The 16,451-nt window shown below is 39.7% G+C and overlaps 1 protein-coding gene across 2 annotated transcripts; it reads left to right on the top strand.

Annotated features, from left to right (window-relative positions):
* The first annotated feature begins 2,327 nt into the window (after window positions 1–2,327).
* Window positions 2,328–14,122, top strand: b4galt3 (UDP-Gal:betaGlcNAc beta 1,4- galactosyltransferase, polypeptide 3). Of its 2 annotated transcripts, none has more exons than XM_086069426.1 (7): window positions 2,328–2,587; window positions 4,356–4,662; window positions 5,100–5,335; window positions 6,658–6,848; window positions 8,714–8,836; window positions 9,940–10,044; window positions 10,878–14,122. In XM_086069426.1, exons 2-7 carry the CDS (start codon window positions 4,380–4,382, stop codon window positions 11,212–11,214), a joined length of 1,275 nt encoding a protein of 424 aa, XP_085925552.1. In that variant the 5' UTR covers window positions 2,328–2,587; window positions 4,356–4,379; the 3' UTR covers window positions 11,215–14,122. The 2 variants fall into 2 exon arrangements, with proteins under 2 accessions (XP_085925552.1, XP_085925551.1); XM_086069425.1 differs by having other exon boundaries at window positions 4,178–4,662.
* The last annotated feature ends 2,329 nt before the right edge of the window (window positions 14,123–16,451 follow it).

Here is a 16,451-nt window from a genome sequence, read left to right as displayed (position 1 = left end):
TTCGTATGGTAGATGTTTTGATGTCGTACTACAATATATATTGCATTATACTGTAGCACAGCTCTGTTGGTGACATTTACAAGTTAGGAAAATGAAAAAAATGAATATATATATATATATATATATATATATATATATATATATATATATATATATATATATATATATATATATATATTAAAAAATTTTTTTTAATCACATAGCAATCAGCTGAAAAGTCCACAATCAGCCCCAAATTCCGATCATGTAATTGTACCACCCTACTATCTACTCATCAATGTTATACAAATTCATCCATTTTAAATGAGCTCTATACTGCACATTTTTCTTCACTCTATTGTTAAACAACAAATGATGCGTCAATGCATGACAGGGTAAAGCTGCTGCCCATAGGCAAGTATATGGAAAAAAAGAATTCACGCTGACCTGCTTTGGACAATTCAACAGATGCGGCCCTATTTTAATGCCCAGTGCAATTCCAGTGCAAGCGCAATCTAGAGTAATTGTGCACATGGGTGGTGTTTTGTTTCTTTTGGTATTTTGCTTGACTAACACAGAATAGAATAGTGTTTTTTTTTACCATTGTGGGATGGAATAATCATAGAAAATTATTATTTATTTACTACTAACAATGTATTTTCGTTCATCTATCAATAGAGCCTTTTGCCATGATGGCACATGTCATTCTGGGTGCATGGCAAAAACTGGTTGCACCACAAACCCTAATATCGTTTGACCCAGGCAAAGTGATTAAAAGCAAAGAGTAAGTAGCTTGCATAAGCCTCCTTCTCTACTTGTGTCGTTTGAATATGTAAAGTGGAACACTGGCAAAAATTTACATTTCAACAGCTTATTAGGAACTTATTGAGGGACTGATTAATTATGGCACAGACATGTTCTTTTCACGGTGAAATGGATCGCGTGCTATAGAGCTGAGGGACGTTCGCTAGCAGGTTAGTCATTGTGCATTACTCAAAGATAACCCAACCAACACAGAGTGACCGTCAGTCACTTTCTGACTTATAATGACACACAGAACAATTAAATGCTCTTCTCGTGGCAGAAGGTACATTTAACCTTTTGCCATGAATACAAGAGACTAACACAGTGGATCTTAACATGGGTTCGATCAAACCACAGGGGTTCGGCAGAGGTCAAGAAACACACCCGACTTGCTTGGCATATCTGTGCTGCAGGGAATTTGGTGCACTCAATAGTCGGCTTATGACTGTTGTGATGGTACATCGTGATATCTTTATTATTGTAATCCCTTCAACTATGTTGAGCAAATAAAAGGAAGTGGTCGGACAAAAATGTGGAATATGAATTCACATGAATAAAAGAACATATCGTGTTCCACAAAGTTCAATTTTGGGGCCTCTGCTGTTTTCATCGTATCTGCTGCCCCTGGCTTCCGTCTTGAGAAAACAGTGGTGGTTGTTTTAAAGAGCTCTATAAATAGGCTGTAGGGTTTAGTTGAGTAATGGGAGACAACATCCTGACTATGATTTGCAATGCCAAGTTGAGCTATTCTAGTCCAGCACTATATAGTAAAACTAAAGGAACACCTCTTTTACCTGTATGGAGATGAAGAGAGCCAAACTCCAAACCAGTAAAGCCTATATCGATTAACCTGGCAATAGCCAGACTGATAGTTGTGATTCAATCAAGGGAGTCCTCCACATTAACCTAAACAATTCTCGGGAGTTTGTGAATTCACAAATGCCGCGAGAATAATCATATTTTATTTTTCATTAAAGAAGGGTTCGGTGAATGCGCATATTGTCATGTTTGGGTTCTGTTTTTCCTTGTGTGTAATCCTGCCCTTCCTCGTGTCAACCAATCAGTGCCCTCGGCCACTTGTCTTGCCCCAGGTGTGTCTTGTTGTGTCGTTAGTGTGTGTATTTCATCTCCTGTCTCCCCTCTGTCTGCATCGATTCATTGTCATTTTCCTCACGTCATGCTGCCAGTTTTTTGTCCACCCCCACGTTTTGTTTTCATTGTTGCCATTTGGAGTTCGCTTTTGTTTTGAATAATTAATTTTTCGTCCATCACCTCTGCCTCCTTGCCCTGCGTTTGGGTCCTCCACCAAACTTGACCCCCCCCCCCCCCCCCCCCTGACACATATAGGAAACTAGAGGGGTTCAGTCGCTCCAACAAGGTTAAGAACCACTGACTAGACTAATAGACAGGGTTCTACAGGGCATACATCTATATTAGTATAGTTTGACTATGATGTTTTGGTGGGTTTGAAAAAAGGCGCTCGGTGACTAGGCGATGATGCAGCCGACGCGCTCGCGCACTCGCTCGTGTTGTCAGTCGCGCGGACACGCATGACATGCGGCCAATCCGGCCATGATCTTGCGTGTGAACTCGCCTGCAGTCGGCCCATTTCGCCCCCAGTACGAGCGATTAGGAGGGGAGGACTGAGGAGGAGGAGGAGGAGGAGGAGCGGGCGAGCAGCATCTGCGAGCAAACTGGATCTTTTGGTCCATCGCCGCTTGCGGGAGGCTGGCCGCGGCCTGTGGATCGTCGGCGCAAGCCTCGGGCTGGGATTGGAAATGTCGCAGCAGCGATGGGCTAGCTGGTGAGTCGGCACGAGCGGCAGAGCTTGTAAACACGGCAGAATTGAGAGCTGGCTTGCGACCAACGAGACAATTCACACACATTCTTCCCTGCAACGGTGTTGGAAAGGCTAATCATCTGGATGCTATACTGCACACATTTGTTATCGTTCTTCTCATAGCTCCATTGCACAGCTGCTTTGTGAATGAAAACATTTAACCGAGTATGGTGAATGCAGGCGTTATACGAAGCTTGCTCTTGCTAGATAGAGAGCTGTGACGTTCGAGTCATTTGATCTGCAGGCGTCATGCGTCGCCACTTGCTCCACAGCCGCACGGAAATGCCACCTCGCTGAATTGGGACATGACATTTATTTTCAGGTTGCATGCCATTGCTAAGGTTTAGGTTAAGTTTGCAGCAGACTCGATGTGTCTTTTGCATAGACATGGTAAGAGAGCTGAGACAAAATGATTGTAGCACCCTCCATATGTAATTATTTCATGAAAATGTTAACATTTGCACTTAACCGCCCATGTTATGAATTATCAAGTGGTGCGGACAAAAAGAAAAAACCCCAATTTGGGACCTTATATGTTGACATTTATTTTAAGCAGAACCTATAAGAGCAGCTAGCAGCTTTACTGTCTCACAACTATGTTTAAAAGTTACCCTTTTACCAACTGGCATCAGTGGTCATATTTGGAAATCACGTGGCATGACCTGAATAAAATAAAATAAAAATTCCCAACAAATATATTTTTTTATTATAATTTTTGTTGTGTGGCTTAGCTATCTTGTTTTTTTCTCGATGGCTTCATAACTTGGATTTAAGTTGAAAATATGTGATGTGACCAACCATCACTTGATACTGTAGATGTCCTCAATTGTAGTTCATAGTAAAAAATGTAGATGATATTAAATAATAATAAAAAATGAAAAAAAACAGTTTTTTTATAATAAATTAAATGTGCTCGGACATATGTACATTTTCAATCCAAAGGTCTTTTTTTTGCCGACCGAGTTTGAAAAACACCTGCTGTGAGTATAGGTTTTTTCCCTACCACCACGACAAAACCTAATACGCTTTTTGATCTATGGTAGCACTCTCTTCCTCCCCTTTTTTCTCTCCATTTTGTGTTTTGAGAATCTAAGACTGACATATACATTCACAGCTAAAATTGGAGTGTTCAAATTGTGGTGTTAAATTTTGATTTAAACCCCCAAAGTGTATATTTTACACTGTCTGATTTAAATGGAGGTCAGTGTTGGAGTTGATTTATTTAGTGTTTGATCAGTTCGGCAGAGCTCCACCCATTTCATTAGAACTGCTTTGCTGCAAAGAATTCTGGGATATTATATAATTTATATGGTATTACATAATTGGAAAAAGGTTATTACAATAGCAGTCAGGATGTTTTTTTTTTTACATTATTGGTGAAAAATTATTACATTTGCAGGAAATGATTACATTATTGGGTGTGACATGACCAATTCTTCCATTGAAAACCAATAATGAGGTTTTATATCTTTTGAGATCGACCCCACCTCGATACAGAATTTCACAACAAGTTGGAGAATAAAATCCACTGTTTTCTTTCTTGTGTTATCTTAGTGAGATTGGGAGGTGATGGCAGTCCACACTGAGCTTCACCACGACTACCATCTGTCCCTGATGGTGGCCCTCCTCGTTCGCGCCTGAACTTCTGCTGTCCCTCCATCCCCTCCTCTTCCTCTCCTTGTGAACCCCCCCCCCCCCAACCTAATCCATAACTGCCCCCATCCTGTTTCAGTTTGTACAATCAGCATACTTGATTATGGCATGCTGCGGGCGCTCTCTGGACTCCCCGTGCACGCTGGCCTTGCTGGTGGGCTTCCAGTTCGCCTTTGTCCTCTACTTCTCCCTGGGGGGCTTCAGAGGTTTGGTATCCGTCCTGGTACACACCACAGAGCAAGAGTTCGACTACTCGCGACCCCACGACGTCTACACCAACCTTAGTCATCTGAGAGCGCCGCCTCCCCCACCTCGGAACGCTGGCACCGGACCTCCTGCGACGGGACCACCGCTGGAAAGCTGCCAGATTGTGTCCCCTCTGCTGGGTGAGGAGGCAAATATATGAAACTTAAAATGGTTCCTCTGCTCACTTGACAACAAGCGGCAGTTTGGCAAAAAGGGAGCATTTCATCAAAAAAAAGCTTTTAGCTGTTTATCGCCATCTAAGATGAAAATTACCGTCAAACTAAACGTAAAGAGAATTACACATTGGGAATTTAAAGCAACCACTTAGCCTCCGCAACCTAAATGCTAACAATGGGGAAACTCCATAGGCAAACAATTAGCTTAAAATTAGCATATATATATAGAGTTGTCTTATACTGGCCAAAGCACAAACACCAGCGCAATTAAAACGAAAACATTTGTGATACGTAATTTGAGTTATAAATGTGGTCAAGGAGCAAATTTAACTTATATCTCAAGGCACCACTGTAGTCTGATTGGACATAATAGTAAGGGATGAATGTTCCTTTCTCTGCAGTGGGGCCCGTGTCCGTCCATCTTTCCTCACCTCTGACTTTGGAGGAGATCAGAACAAAGAACCCATTGGTGCTGCCAGGCGGACGTTACCGCCCACCAGACTGTGAACCTCGGCACCACACTGCCATCGTGGTACCGTACCGGAACCGGCAGACGCACCTTCGTGCTCTCCTCTACCACCTCCATCCTTTCCTGCAGAGGCAACAAATCCACTACAGCATCTACATCGTGCAGCAGGTCAGGAGAATGATTTATTGGTGCATATTGTTAAATGAACAGTGTTAAATTAAATATAAATATACGTTGTCCTTCACTCCCAAAAACAATGCAAGAGGATGCAGAAGGCTTTGATGCAGCTTCTGACATGTAGAGGTGGCTTCAAACAATGGCAGTTAAAAAAAACGGCCAGCAGGTGGCAGTAGAGCAGCCAGGGCCATGTTGAACAAGCTCTTTTTGTCAGTGTTTTCACTAGGAATGTGAATATTAATGAAACTTAGCTGTATTCTAATGCTAATTGCTGCAAAATGGAAACCGATACAAATATACTTTTTTTCCTGATGAAATTAGAGACGCTAATCTTTCTTTGGGTAGGTTCCATGTTTTTATAGCAACAGAACAAAATATTCTGTGGGCCTTGCAAAATCAGTCAAAATCCAGTAAAACAACCGGGAGGAAAGAGGGTTGCTTCAGTGAAATGGCTGGCAGTGAATGAGTTAATGGAATGTTATTTTGTACTGTATGCACATCGGAATTTGACGATGCAGCTTCAGTGATAGAAATGCACCATCTTTTTTTGCAGCATCCATTTAAATGTTGTCATGTTTATTAAAATGGGTGTTACTTATATAATCATACAATCATTTAAATTAAAATCCCATCACATTTGGTTTTATACTTATAACATGAAGCTTACATAAACACGATTGTGAAGCAATGGATACAAACACATGCCATGGTTTGATTGGTTTTCTTTACGTCTTTGTGCGAAAAAAACGGTTGTTTTCTCTCTCTCGAAATGATCTATTATGTATGTCAGGAAAAAAGCAAGTTTTTTTACTCGTAATTGGAGGTGAAGACATCATTATTGCACTGACTCCCGCAGCCGAGGCACAATAAGGCGATAAGCTATTGTAAGCACGTTTATAAATGTTTGGCTATAAAAAAAAAAGAAGCTGAGCAGTCCTTAACGTCTTGTCGCTGTTCCTTTTTCGAGTCACGCATCTGTCGTATGTCCGGCAGAAGTTACAGATACAAACACAGGAGAATCACGGCCTTATTGTTGTGGTGTATTGTTGGTGCTTCTTCAAAATGTCATCCTTCAAATCCTCTGCTGAAAAACACAGTCCATAAAAATGTATTGTCCCGCGCAGAACACACTGAACGGTACTTGGTTTCACACAGTACCGTGCCACGTGCTTATGCATACGGGCACATCTCTGTCTGCTCCTCCCGTATTTACAAACACATGCCAATCTGGTGGGTTGACAGACTGCATTGGTGTTGCTTACACCTTTCGGTTCTCCCATGTTTGCGCGTGTGTGTGTGTTTATGTCTTGCAGTGGGGGAACGGAACCTTCAACAGAGCCAAGCTGCTGAACGTTGGCGTGCGGGAAGCTCTCCGAGATGAGGACTGGAGCTGCATCTTCCTCCATGATGTCGACCTGCTGCCTGAGAACGACCACAATACCTACACTTGCCACAAGCAGTTTCCCACCCACCTGTCTGTGGCCATGGACAAGTTCAAATATAGGTAGATGTCCACCATGACGATTTGCAGGAAATTATTTTTGAGTTGTATCCGTAAAGGACTCATCGGGTACTTTATTTTGCCCCCCTTTTGTTACAATCCCCACAAATGCATCCAAATGGCAGGTGCGGGCAAAATACAGTCCACGGTTTCTTTTTGGTTTTTACAAAATCAAAATAAGAGCTTTTTTTCTGTGCACACATGTAGATAGTATAAGTATATGCAAGAGACTTGTACAGTGTTTTCAACCAAAGTTCTTGTAGTTCACAAAAACTAACAAAAAAAACTAAAACTATAATTGAAAAACAATTTCGTTAATAAAATTAAAATGCGTTAAAAAAGATATAAATAACTGAAACTACATTTTATGTTTACAAAACGAACTAAAACTATAATTATAGCGAAAATGCCCTTCGTTTTAGTCTTTGGTAATTAATTTAATACCTTTGGGAATTATTTTAAATGTGATTTTAAGTATATTTATTTCAATATTAACCGGAATAAAGACGCATGTGTCACACAGAAAGGATGTCATCTAGCAGCAGCCAATAGAAAAGCACCTTCAGATGACGTTGCTCCACGGCGACAAATTTACCTGCTTGACTTTTGGCTCCAATGGCTTGGCTCGCCTGCTTTTTCTTTTAACTCAGCCGAAATGCAACGCTAGGAAAGAAATGTTGCTTTTTTTCATCATGGGCTTTATTAAATATTGCACACAATTAATACATATAAAAAACGAAAACTAATACTGAAACTAACTCAACTAAACTAAAACAAAACAATACAAAAAAAAATAATTAAAAAATAAAAACTAATAAAAACTAACAGAACCACCCTGAAAACTAATTAAAACTAACTACATTTAAAAAATAAAACTCAAAAAGAAATAAAAACTACAATGAAAATTCCAAAACCATAATAAACCTTTTTCCAACTCAGCAACATTTTATCAAAATTTAGTGACCCCATTTTTTCTTTCTTTTCTTTCTTTTTTCTAAATGAGACTAGTGACTTTTGATTGATTCATTTGGGAGTGCTGTTTATGAATGGCTCATGAGTTGGTGGCTTGAGCTGAAAATATCAGCACACTTTAAAGTTAGAGAAAAAAATTGTCACATTTTAGACATTGTTTTGTGAATATTGCAAAAAAACAAAACAACTAACGCTTATATGAGTATCTATGTAATTGTTTTTTGTTTTTGTTTTTTAAGAGCTCAATATTGTTCATTCGGTAATGTCATCATCATTGCTCTTTTTTTTTTTTTGTGTACGTGCGTGCGAGTGTGTGTGTGTGTATTCGTTAGCTCACCAAAGACCTATTAGAAAAAATCCCATACCGTTCACCTGAACTATGTAATTTTAATGACTGCTTGTAATTGTTTTTTCTTGATATTCCATAACTATACAAGTAACATCTTATCAAAATGAGACACCATTTAATGCTTCGTGTGAATACATGAAATTGATATTGAACATAGTTGAGGTTAGCGTGTTGGAGTGGCGCTCAACAACCGTTACAGTTTCTCAGGTGGTCCCTTTGGAAAATGATTTTCCCAGCCTTGCCATATGACAAGTTAATGGACTCCAAGGTATCGCTTGTGTTATTTATTTATTTATTTTATTTTTATTTTTTTATTTTGTATACACAGCTGAAAATATTAGTATTTACAGATGTATCTCTGAGCAGTGACAAGCCCGTTTGCCCTAAACCTACAAGAATATACTTGTCATACAAGTGACTGTTGAGGTCATCCCTAAGAATCCATAAAATGTCTACTAGTTACAATAAATAAGCTTAAATGAACCCGATTTGATTTCCCGCTGAGGTGTTCTAATCAAAATGTCTGTTTGCTGTGTGACCCTCCCAGGCTCCCGTACCCACAGTATTTTGGTGGAGTTTCTGCAGTGACTCCAGACCAGTACATGAAGATGAACGGCTTCCCCAACCAGTATTGGGGCTGGGGAGGGGAGGATGATGATATTGCGGCAAGGTAAAATGTGGTCGACTCATAGTGATCATCTTTGGCTTTTGCCACTCATCGCAGCCTTCTGTTTTATGCTTTCACTCCAGCATGTATCTTTATGTTCCACTTTTCATTTTTTCATGAGCCTAACGTCAACGCTCATCTTCACATCACCTCCCACTGCTGTGGCTTTGCTGTGTGTCTCAGTGAGTATGTTTGCATGGAAAAGCCGGGTGGGTTCGGCTTCTTTCTCCCTTTGCCGCTTCCCTGCCACGACTTCCTGCTTGGAGACACATTTAATGCAGTGGTTCACCAGGCGAGTGCAGCCAAGAGTCAGCTGGCAAATGATGACATGTTTATTAGGCACTTGATAAAACAGTTGTTCCACGAGGAAAACTGACAAGTGTCAATAGGGAACTTTAATTAACAGATATTTTGACACTCTGTCTATGCCACCTTGACTGAGCTGGACTGGTGATTAGTAACAAACTGGTTGACATGTGTTGTCCTAAAATGTTCCCCCCCCCTTTCATCTAATTTGTTGCAACACCTGGAAACCAACTGTCCTACTCCTTACCAAGCTTTTCAGTCCTACGAAACAGCACGAGCACTAAGAGTGAACAACAGCTATAAATCAACTAAGATATAAACAGATAACAGGTGGCAGAATATGAAGGCAGCCGGAGACCAAATCTGCCATGTTCCAAAACTGCAGCTATCAACAATTCATGTGGGACTACCAAGAGCTTGTAAACATTTTAATATGACGCAAGCTGCAATAATAATACTGCCTCCTTTTGTGCACATTTGACACGAGTTTACTTTTTCGACACTTCATATTGAGTAGCTTCCTGACCGCACTGGAAAAGAACTCAACAGATCCCCACTTGAGATATCAAATTGGCAATGACGGAAAGGAAAAACAACTCATTATTAACAGGATGTACTCTAAATCTAGGAGCTAATGTTGGGTTCCCATCTGAAATAGAAATAGAAGATGTCAGAAGAGTAAACGGCGCTTAGCAGTAGTGCTACCGACAATAGTTATAGCAGTCAATGTTTTATTTCTGAATCTTGTTGACTGGTTTTCCATGAGTATTGATGTTCTGCCGTTTTTCTTGATTGTCCAGAGTGCGTCTGTCTGGCATGAAGATTGTGCGCCCCCCAGTGGCCGTTGGTCATTACAAAATGATCAAGCATAGAGGAGACCGAGGGAATGAACAAAACCCACACAGGTACGTACGGCTGCAGTCATCGAATCTGTATTATCATAAAAGTGCTTTTGGCGTCCTCGTCGCAATCACTCAGCTGAAAATGTAGCAGGATAATGCAATTTAGAGATCTTATTAGAAGTGACCAAACATTTACACACATACCAGTACAGTGAGAGTCGCTCATAATGTATTTATTTTTATTTCATGCCATTTTTATTGGATTTTCATGATGTTGGCACAAGCTGCAGTGTGTGAGTCAGTTGATTATGTACTTTCTATTCGATTTTTAGAATCATATTGAACATTTTGCACGTGTCTCTGAAAATGCTGTCCCACCTGTCATTGGCGGGTAAAAAATTATTATTATTATTTTTTTTTATGTTTTTAGTGCTATTACGATTTTGTCAAGCTTAAAAAGTCTACTCTGTCATAGTGAAATATCCATTGCTTTAAAAAAATAAAAATAAAACTTGAGAAATTCAAATTGTATTTGTTAAACAGTACACAGTTGGCTTACTAACTGAATCTTGTTGCAAAGTGATGGTCCAACATGTGCTCATAAAATGCTAAAATTAGCCCAAAATGTCCAGCCTGTCAGTAAGCTCATATATTATAGTATTCGTTTACTTGTCGTAGTTTTTTTTCTTATTTCTTTTTTTTTTTTAACATATGGGAACTTGACCAATGTGCATTTCTAACAGTTAATGCAATGAATATGAAGTTTAATGGAACATCAAAACTTTTTTTGTGAAGTCTCAAAGGTACCTAATAGTGATATCGACTCATCATATTTGAACCCTTGCATTTATTTAACATGGCCAAAATTGCATTTCTATATCAAACTGCTTTTCTAGATTTGACCTCCTGAAAAGAACCAGACTCAACTGGCGCTCCGACGGCCTCAACTCTCTGACTTACGAACTCCTCTCCAAAGAACAGGAACCTCTCTACACTAACCTCACCGTCAACATCGGAGAAGAGCCCCGTCACCCTCAGGGGAAGGCGGCGACCCCTGTGCATCCACCTAGCGCCCCCAAAAACTCAGCCACGGGTAATCAGGAGACCAAGAGGCCAGAGAGCAAAGGATCCGTGGTCGTAAATGTCACTGTGACAAGATCTGAAGCTCCTCGGACAAAGGCGGCTCATGAAATGACAGAGGAGAAAACAAACGTGCATGCGTCTCACCTGTAGCACTGAATGGCTTTTCTTCTTTTGTGGGAATGCTTGCAGGATTTGCTGGTTGAGTCATTTCCTCAGCTCGTGACAGGCTCGGATGCCACTTTGGGCTTTCTGGAACGAGGCTGGGTCGAACAAGTTGAGCAAATAACCCAGTTGCTAACCTGCAACTTCATCCGGTGTGCTGCGAATTAACTCGTGCCTTCTCTTTTAAAGCGCTTTTATAAACTAATACCGACCTGAGATTTATTTGACCTCTCCTGCCTTGTGGCAAATGTTGGAAAGCAGGGAGGCGGGATTTCAAAGACTACATATTTGTTCCAGGATTGTTGTTTTCTATCAGTGTGCATCAAAGTCACTATAGATTATATTTATATAGAGAAACCTCTTTATTTGTTTACCAGTTTATATTTTCTTTATTTGGTGCCTCTCTTTGAGTTTTAGTTTTTAGACAATCAAACCACATACTGTCGGGCAGTGGTTCATAACCTGGGTACGATCGAACTCCAGGGGTTCTGTGAGTCAGTCTCGGGAGTTCGGCGGAGATCAAGACACACACCCGACTCATACGATTTGTGATGATACGCCCCGCTTGGCCATCATCGGCTGCAGGTGACATTGCTTGGCCTATCTGTGCTGCAGGGAATTTGTTGCGCTCATTAGTCGACTTGCGACTGTTGTGATGCTACGCCGTGTTTTTTTAATTTTAATTATAGTAATCCCCAATGTCGAGCAAAAAAAGAAAGTGGTCAGATGAATATGTGCAATATGTATTCACATGTATAACGGAGCATATGGTGTTCCACAGGGTCCCATTTCTGGGGCCTCTGCTGTTTTCATTGTATCTGCTGCCCCTGGGTTCCGTCTTACGAAAACAGCGGTGATCGTTTTAAAGTGATTTATAAATATTTGGGAGTCGGCATCCTAACTTCCATTTGAAATGCCAAGTTGAGCAATTCTAGTCCAGCACAACTATCCATCTAGCAAAACTAAAGCTAAAGCTAACTAAACTTGAGCTTCATGGAGATGAGAAATACAAGAACGCAACACCTGAATTCAAGGAGAAGAGAGCCAGAATTTAGTTTTTGCAGTAAAACTAAACCCAAAAAAAAAATAAAAATGATGATTTTTATTTTTCAATAAAGAAGGGTTTGGTGCCATGTGCGTAGGAAACTGTTGGTTTCAGTACCTCCAACAGGGTTAAGAACCACTGCTGTAGGGGAACAGATCTTTATTCTATGACTCAGCATATAATAGCTATCCTGGCTGTCAGATAATCATACACTGGGCATGATGCTGTATTTGTTATTGATCCTACTCCTGTTTCATGGAGTAATGCTTCTTGATATTGTGGTGTTATTCTCTTGCCAGGTATAAGAAAAGCAACCTTGCAGATAATATTTAAGGCGCATCACTACCTAGTGTCTATTGTGTCAGAATGTGTTTCTGTATCAAGTGGCTATAGTGACAATTAAGCACTGTGTATAAACTCCGATTTAAATCATCTTCGTAGAGGGCATCACTGTATATTACAATCATCTAATTGTGTAGATGAGTATCTGAATCTCATTTTCAATTCATTGAAATTGAGAACATTTAGAAGGCAGATATTATTGTACTCAGAGGATAGACATTTATTTTTTAACTCAGCCATTTTGAATGTATTTTAGCAGTTTGACAATAAGAGACATGTACTGTATGCGTGCGTGTGTGTGTGTGTGTGTGTGTGGGGCTGAATGTGCTTGTTGCATCTATTGCTGCTCTATATAATGATGATTTGTGTAAAGACATTCTATTCTATGTGGTACATATATCAATTTGAATGTATTTAATTGTTTATCAGTCGCTCGTGAGCTAAATGGTTTGTTTAATCGTAGACTATGTCTGTCTGATTGTGCCTATATATATATATATATATATATATATATATATATATATATATATATATATATATATATATATATATCCATCGCTCTTGTTTTGCTAAAGTCAAATTCACATCATCGCAGGTTTGCTGATGGCTTTTTTAATACGAGCCCAAGTGGCACGGTGCCGAGTTGGAGCCGAGGAATGAATGAAAGAGCAGCGTGTGTGTGACATGAATGTTAAGTATTAATGTTCACCATTCACAGCATTCAGCGAATCAAATGTGTGCGTTGCTCTGCGTAGATGTTTCCTCATTGGCATCACATGAGAGGAGCCTGCCCATTCAAAGCTGTACACTTCATTCATTCGCGATTCTGGCTCACCACAAGCAGCATGCTAGACATCAGAGAATCAGCGAACATAGTTTAATTCAAGGAATGTTTGTTGAGATGGAGTATCTATTGACAAACAGAGGGGACTTTTACACTACTTGTCTTGACTATTTAAGTCGGTATATACAGCAGTCATTTGTCAAGTTTTTGGCAACATAACCAATTAATTACTTATTGTTGTATAGAATGCATTTATTATAGGATGTTATGTAATCTCAGCAGTGTTTTTCTGCAAATTTTGAATTTACGTCGGGGTTTTTATATCATGTGGAAGGAGAACATGCTATGAAGCTCACCGGCTATATAACATTAGGTTCACCTCCACTGTCTAATACAATCCATTGATGGCTATTGTAATTAAGGCTTTGCTTTGACAATACGTTTAATAGTGGAGTACAACGGCATTGCATCATACTGAGAAGTATATTTCTCTACTTTTGTTCAGTTCCCCACAGAAAATATCAGAAACAGCATTAGTGGGTTCTACATTACAGGCTATGTACAATAAATGCCCCCAAAATGGTCAATTGTTAAATTAATAATGTCCCTCTGACAGTGATGTGACAGTATTAACACAAGATTATGATCTTTGTAAAAGCAGGTTCTTTTATACAGCTGTTGAATTGCCACTGCCGATTGGAGCAAATAAAAACGAATTAATTCTATTCTAAGGTGTGTGCGGTGTATGTATGCATGCAACCAACACGAACGGAACGGTTTGTTTAAATATGAAGCAATGTCTCTTTGTCTTGCTGTGTTTTGAACTTAGCAAGTTGATTCCCACTTATTGCATCATTGTTGCACATGTGCACATTTAGAAGGCACGGAACCTCCCACGCCATCTGAGCGTGAACGTTGATGACAAGTGGTCAGTGAAAGATTAGCAGTCATCTATTAATATCAACACATTGCTGTGAAACGCCACAAACCTGTTACATCACCACTAGCATGAGTGTTCTGTGTGGGTATGAAGAGCGGGATTAAAAAAAAATAATAAGTTGGATATGAGATCATACCTATAAATAGATAGTGACCCCCCCTCGGCCTTTTCTGTTCGATCTGTTTCATAATGGCAAATGCTGCATGACTCACTGAGACAAGGCCAAACACAAAGTTGGGTGAACAAAAGTAGAAGCTCGGTGCTTCAAAAACAACTAGTAACAGAAACAAAGCTAAAAAAAACCCACAAGCATCACACTAAATCTATGCTTTTCTATATGACTTGGCGAGCCATGGGTGGGAATATCCTGGTTCAACCTGGATGTTCTCGAACGTGCTTTACGTCAGTCTGCGCTGACAGCGCTGACGGTCTACTTTGCACTTTCCCTGCAAGCAGACTGACACACTGGCCCGTTGAAGTGACTGCAGCAGGCTGAGACAGCCTTTAGTCACTTCCTGTTACTGTGAGCCCCGCGAGGCACACATGACCCGTCTTGGCCCCCGCGACACTCCAGCCTCTTTGAACACTAAATTGTTGAACCTTCATGTTGTCGTTTCGCACGCTTGATATCGTAGTTTCCTCAAGGAAAGGATTCATCATTTAGCAGCCATGTAGATAATTAATGTTTGCGGAGATTATATTGACGTTTTTATGACTATCTCACGAGAATGACGCTTAGGGCAATGCAGAATTTTGCAGTTTGAAATGGGTTGAGTACCAAATTGTATATGTTCTCATTTTGTCAAAAATATTTGTTATCATGATTTTCTTTCTTTATTCTCAACACAATAGGCTCACCAGGCAAGGGATTTATGTAAAAGTGGAATTGATGGTAGATTCACTGATGAAAGTTACTCCGATGCTGGCTGTCGGACTTTACAGTGACAACAATCCTCTTTCACATGGAGTATACAACATCAATGATTGCCAAAAGTAATTTGAAATGTGGACTCGTCAGACCACAGCACGCTTTTCCACTTTGTGGGCACAGAGAAGCCGCAGGATTTCTGGGTGTTGATATATGGCTTTTGTATTGCATGGTAGTATTTTAATTTGAGCATTGTATATCAGATTCAACTCGTCTTGGTCTGGGAAGGCTTTCCACAAGGTTTAAGATTGTGTTTAGGAGCGTTTTTTGACCATTCTTAATCACATTATGTTTTCAACTTTGTGATAGAATGGAAGCTGTTGAAGCTGGAAGCTAGTCATGATCTGGGGTCTTGTTGAATTTTGCTTTTGGTCAGTTGTTTTAGGTTTGTGTCTCTCGTTAGGTAATCGTGTTAACCTGTGTTTGCCAACCCGGTCCCGTGTGTCCTCCAATCAGCTCCCTCAGTTGTCTCATCAGTTTTTATTTAGTTCGCTTCTTTTTTTAAGTCTTTATCGGTTTATTGACTTTGTCACATCTTATTTCTTGATCCTGTGAGTCTTCACTGGTTTCTTTTAGTGTGAATAAGTTTACCCCTATTAGTGATTTGTACTTTGTATCTTGTTTTGGACATCGTTTATATTTATTTTTGATTATCCCACTACATTGATTGCTTTTTGTTTTTCTTTAAATTAAATGATGTTATTTAAGAGCACACCTGTCCCTCTTTTGCTTCCCTGCTTTTGGGTTGACCACCATGGTCAAACGTGACAGGACCAAGGTCATATCAAAGTAGCGGTCAAGGCAGGTGAGTGAATATTCTTGGCAAAAATACGACTGAATTGATCTTGGTGATGATTTTAAGACAATTATTTTTTTTGTTTTTTTTATAAATGCAGATTGGCAAAAAGTGTGGCTGCAGAAGATGGACTGTATAGGTACACCGTACATATTGATATTACTTGACCATTTCATCAATTTTGTAACAATTAGCTTCATAGGCAAGGCAAATTTATTTGTATAGCACATTTCATACACAAGGTAACTCAATGTGCTTTACACAAGGAAAAACAACACCTGTAAGCATAGACAAATACAGTAGTTAAGCGCAAGGAAGTTTAAAATAATAATAATTATTAATATTACTATTAATATTACTCAAAAAAATCAATGTGAACAAATATAAACT

Source organism: Leptonotus elevatus, chromosome 2 (assembly GCF_054856555.1).
Source record: "Leptonotus elevatus isolate MCC_2025b chromosome 2, RoL_Lele_1.0, whole genome shotgun sequence".
NCBI lineage: Eukaryota > Metazoa > Chordata > Actinopteri > Syngnathiformes > Syngnathidae > Leptonotus > Leptonotus elevatus.
The sequence above is the reverse complement of the archived record's forward strand: the minus strand, read 5'-3'. Positions and strand labels throughout refer to the sequence as shown.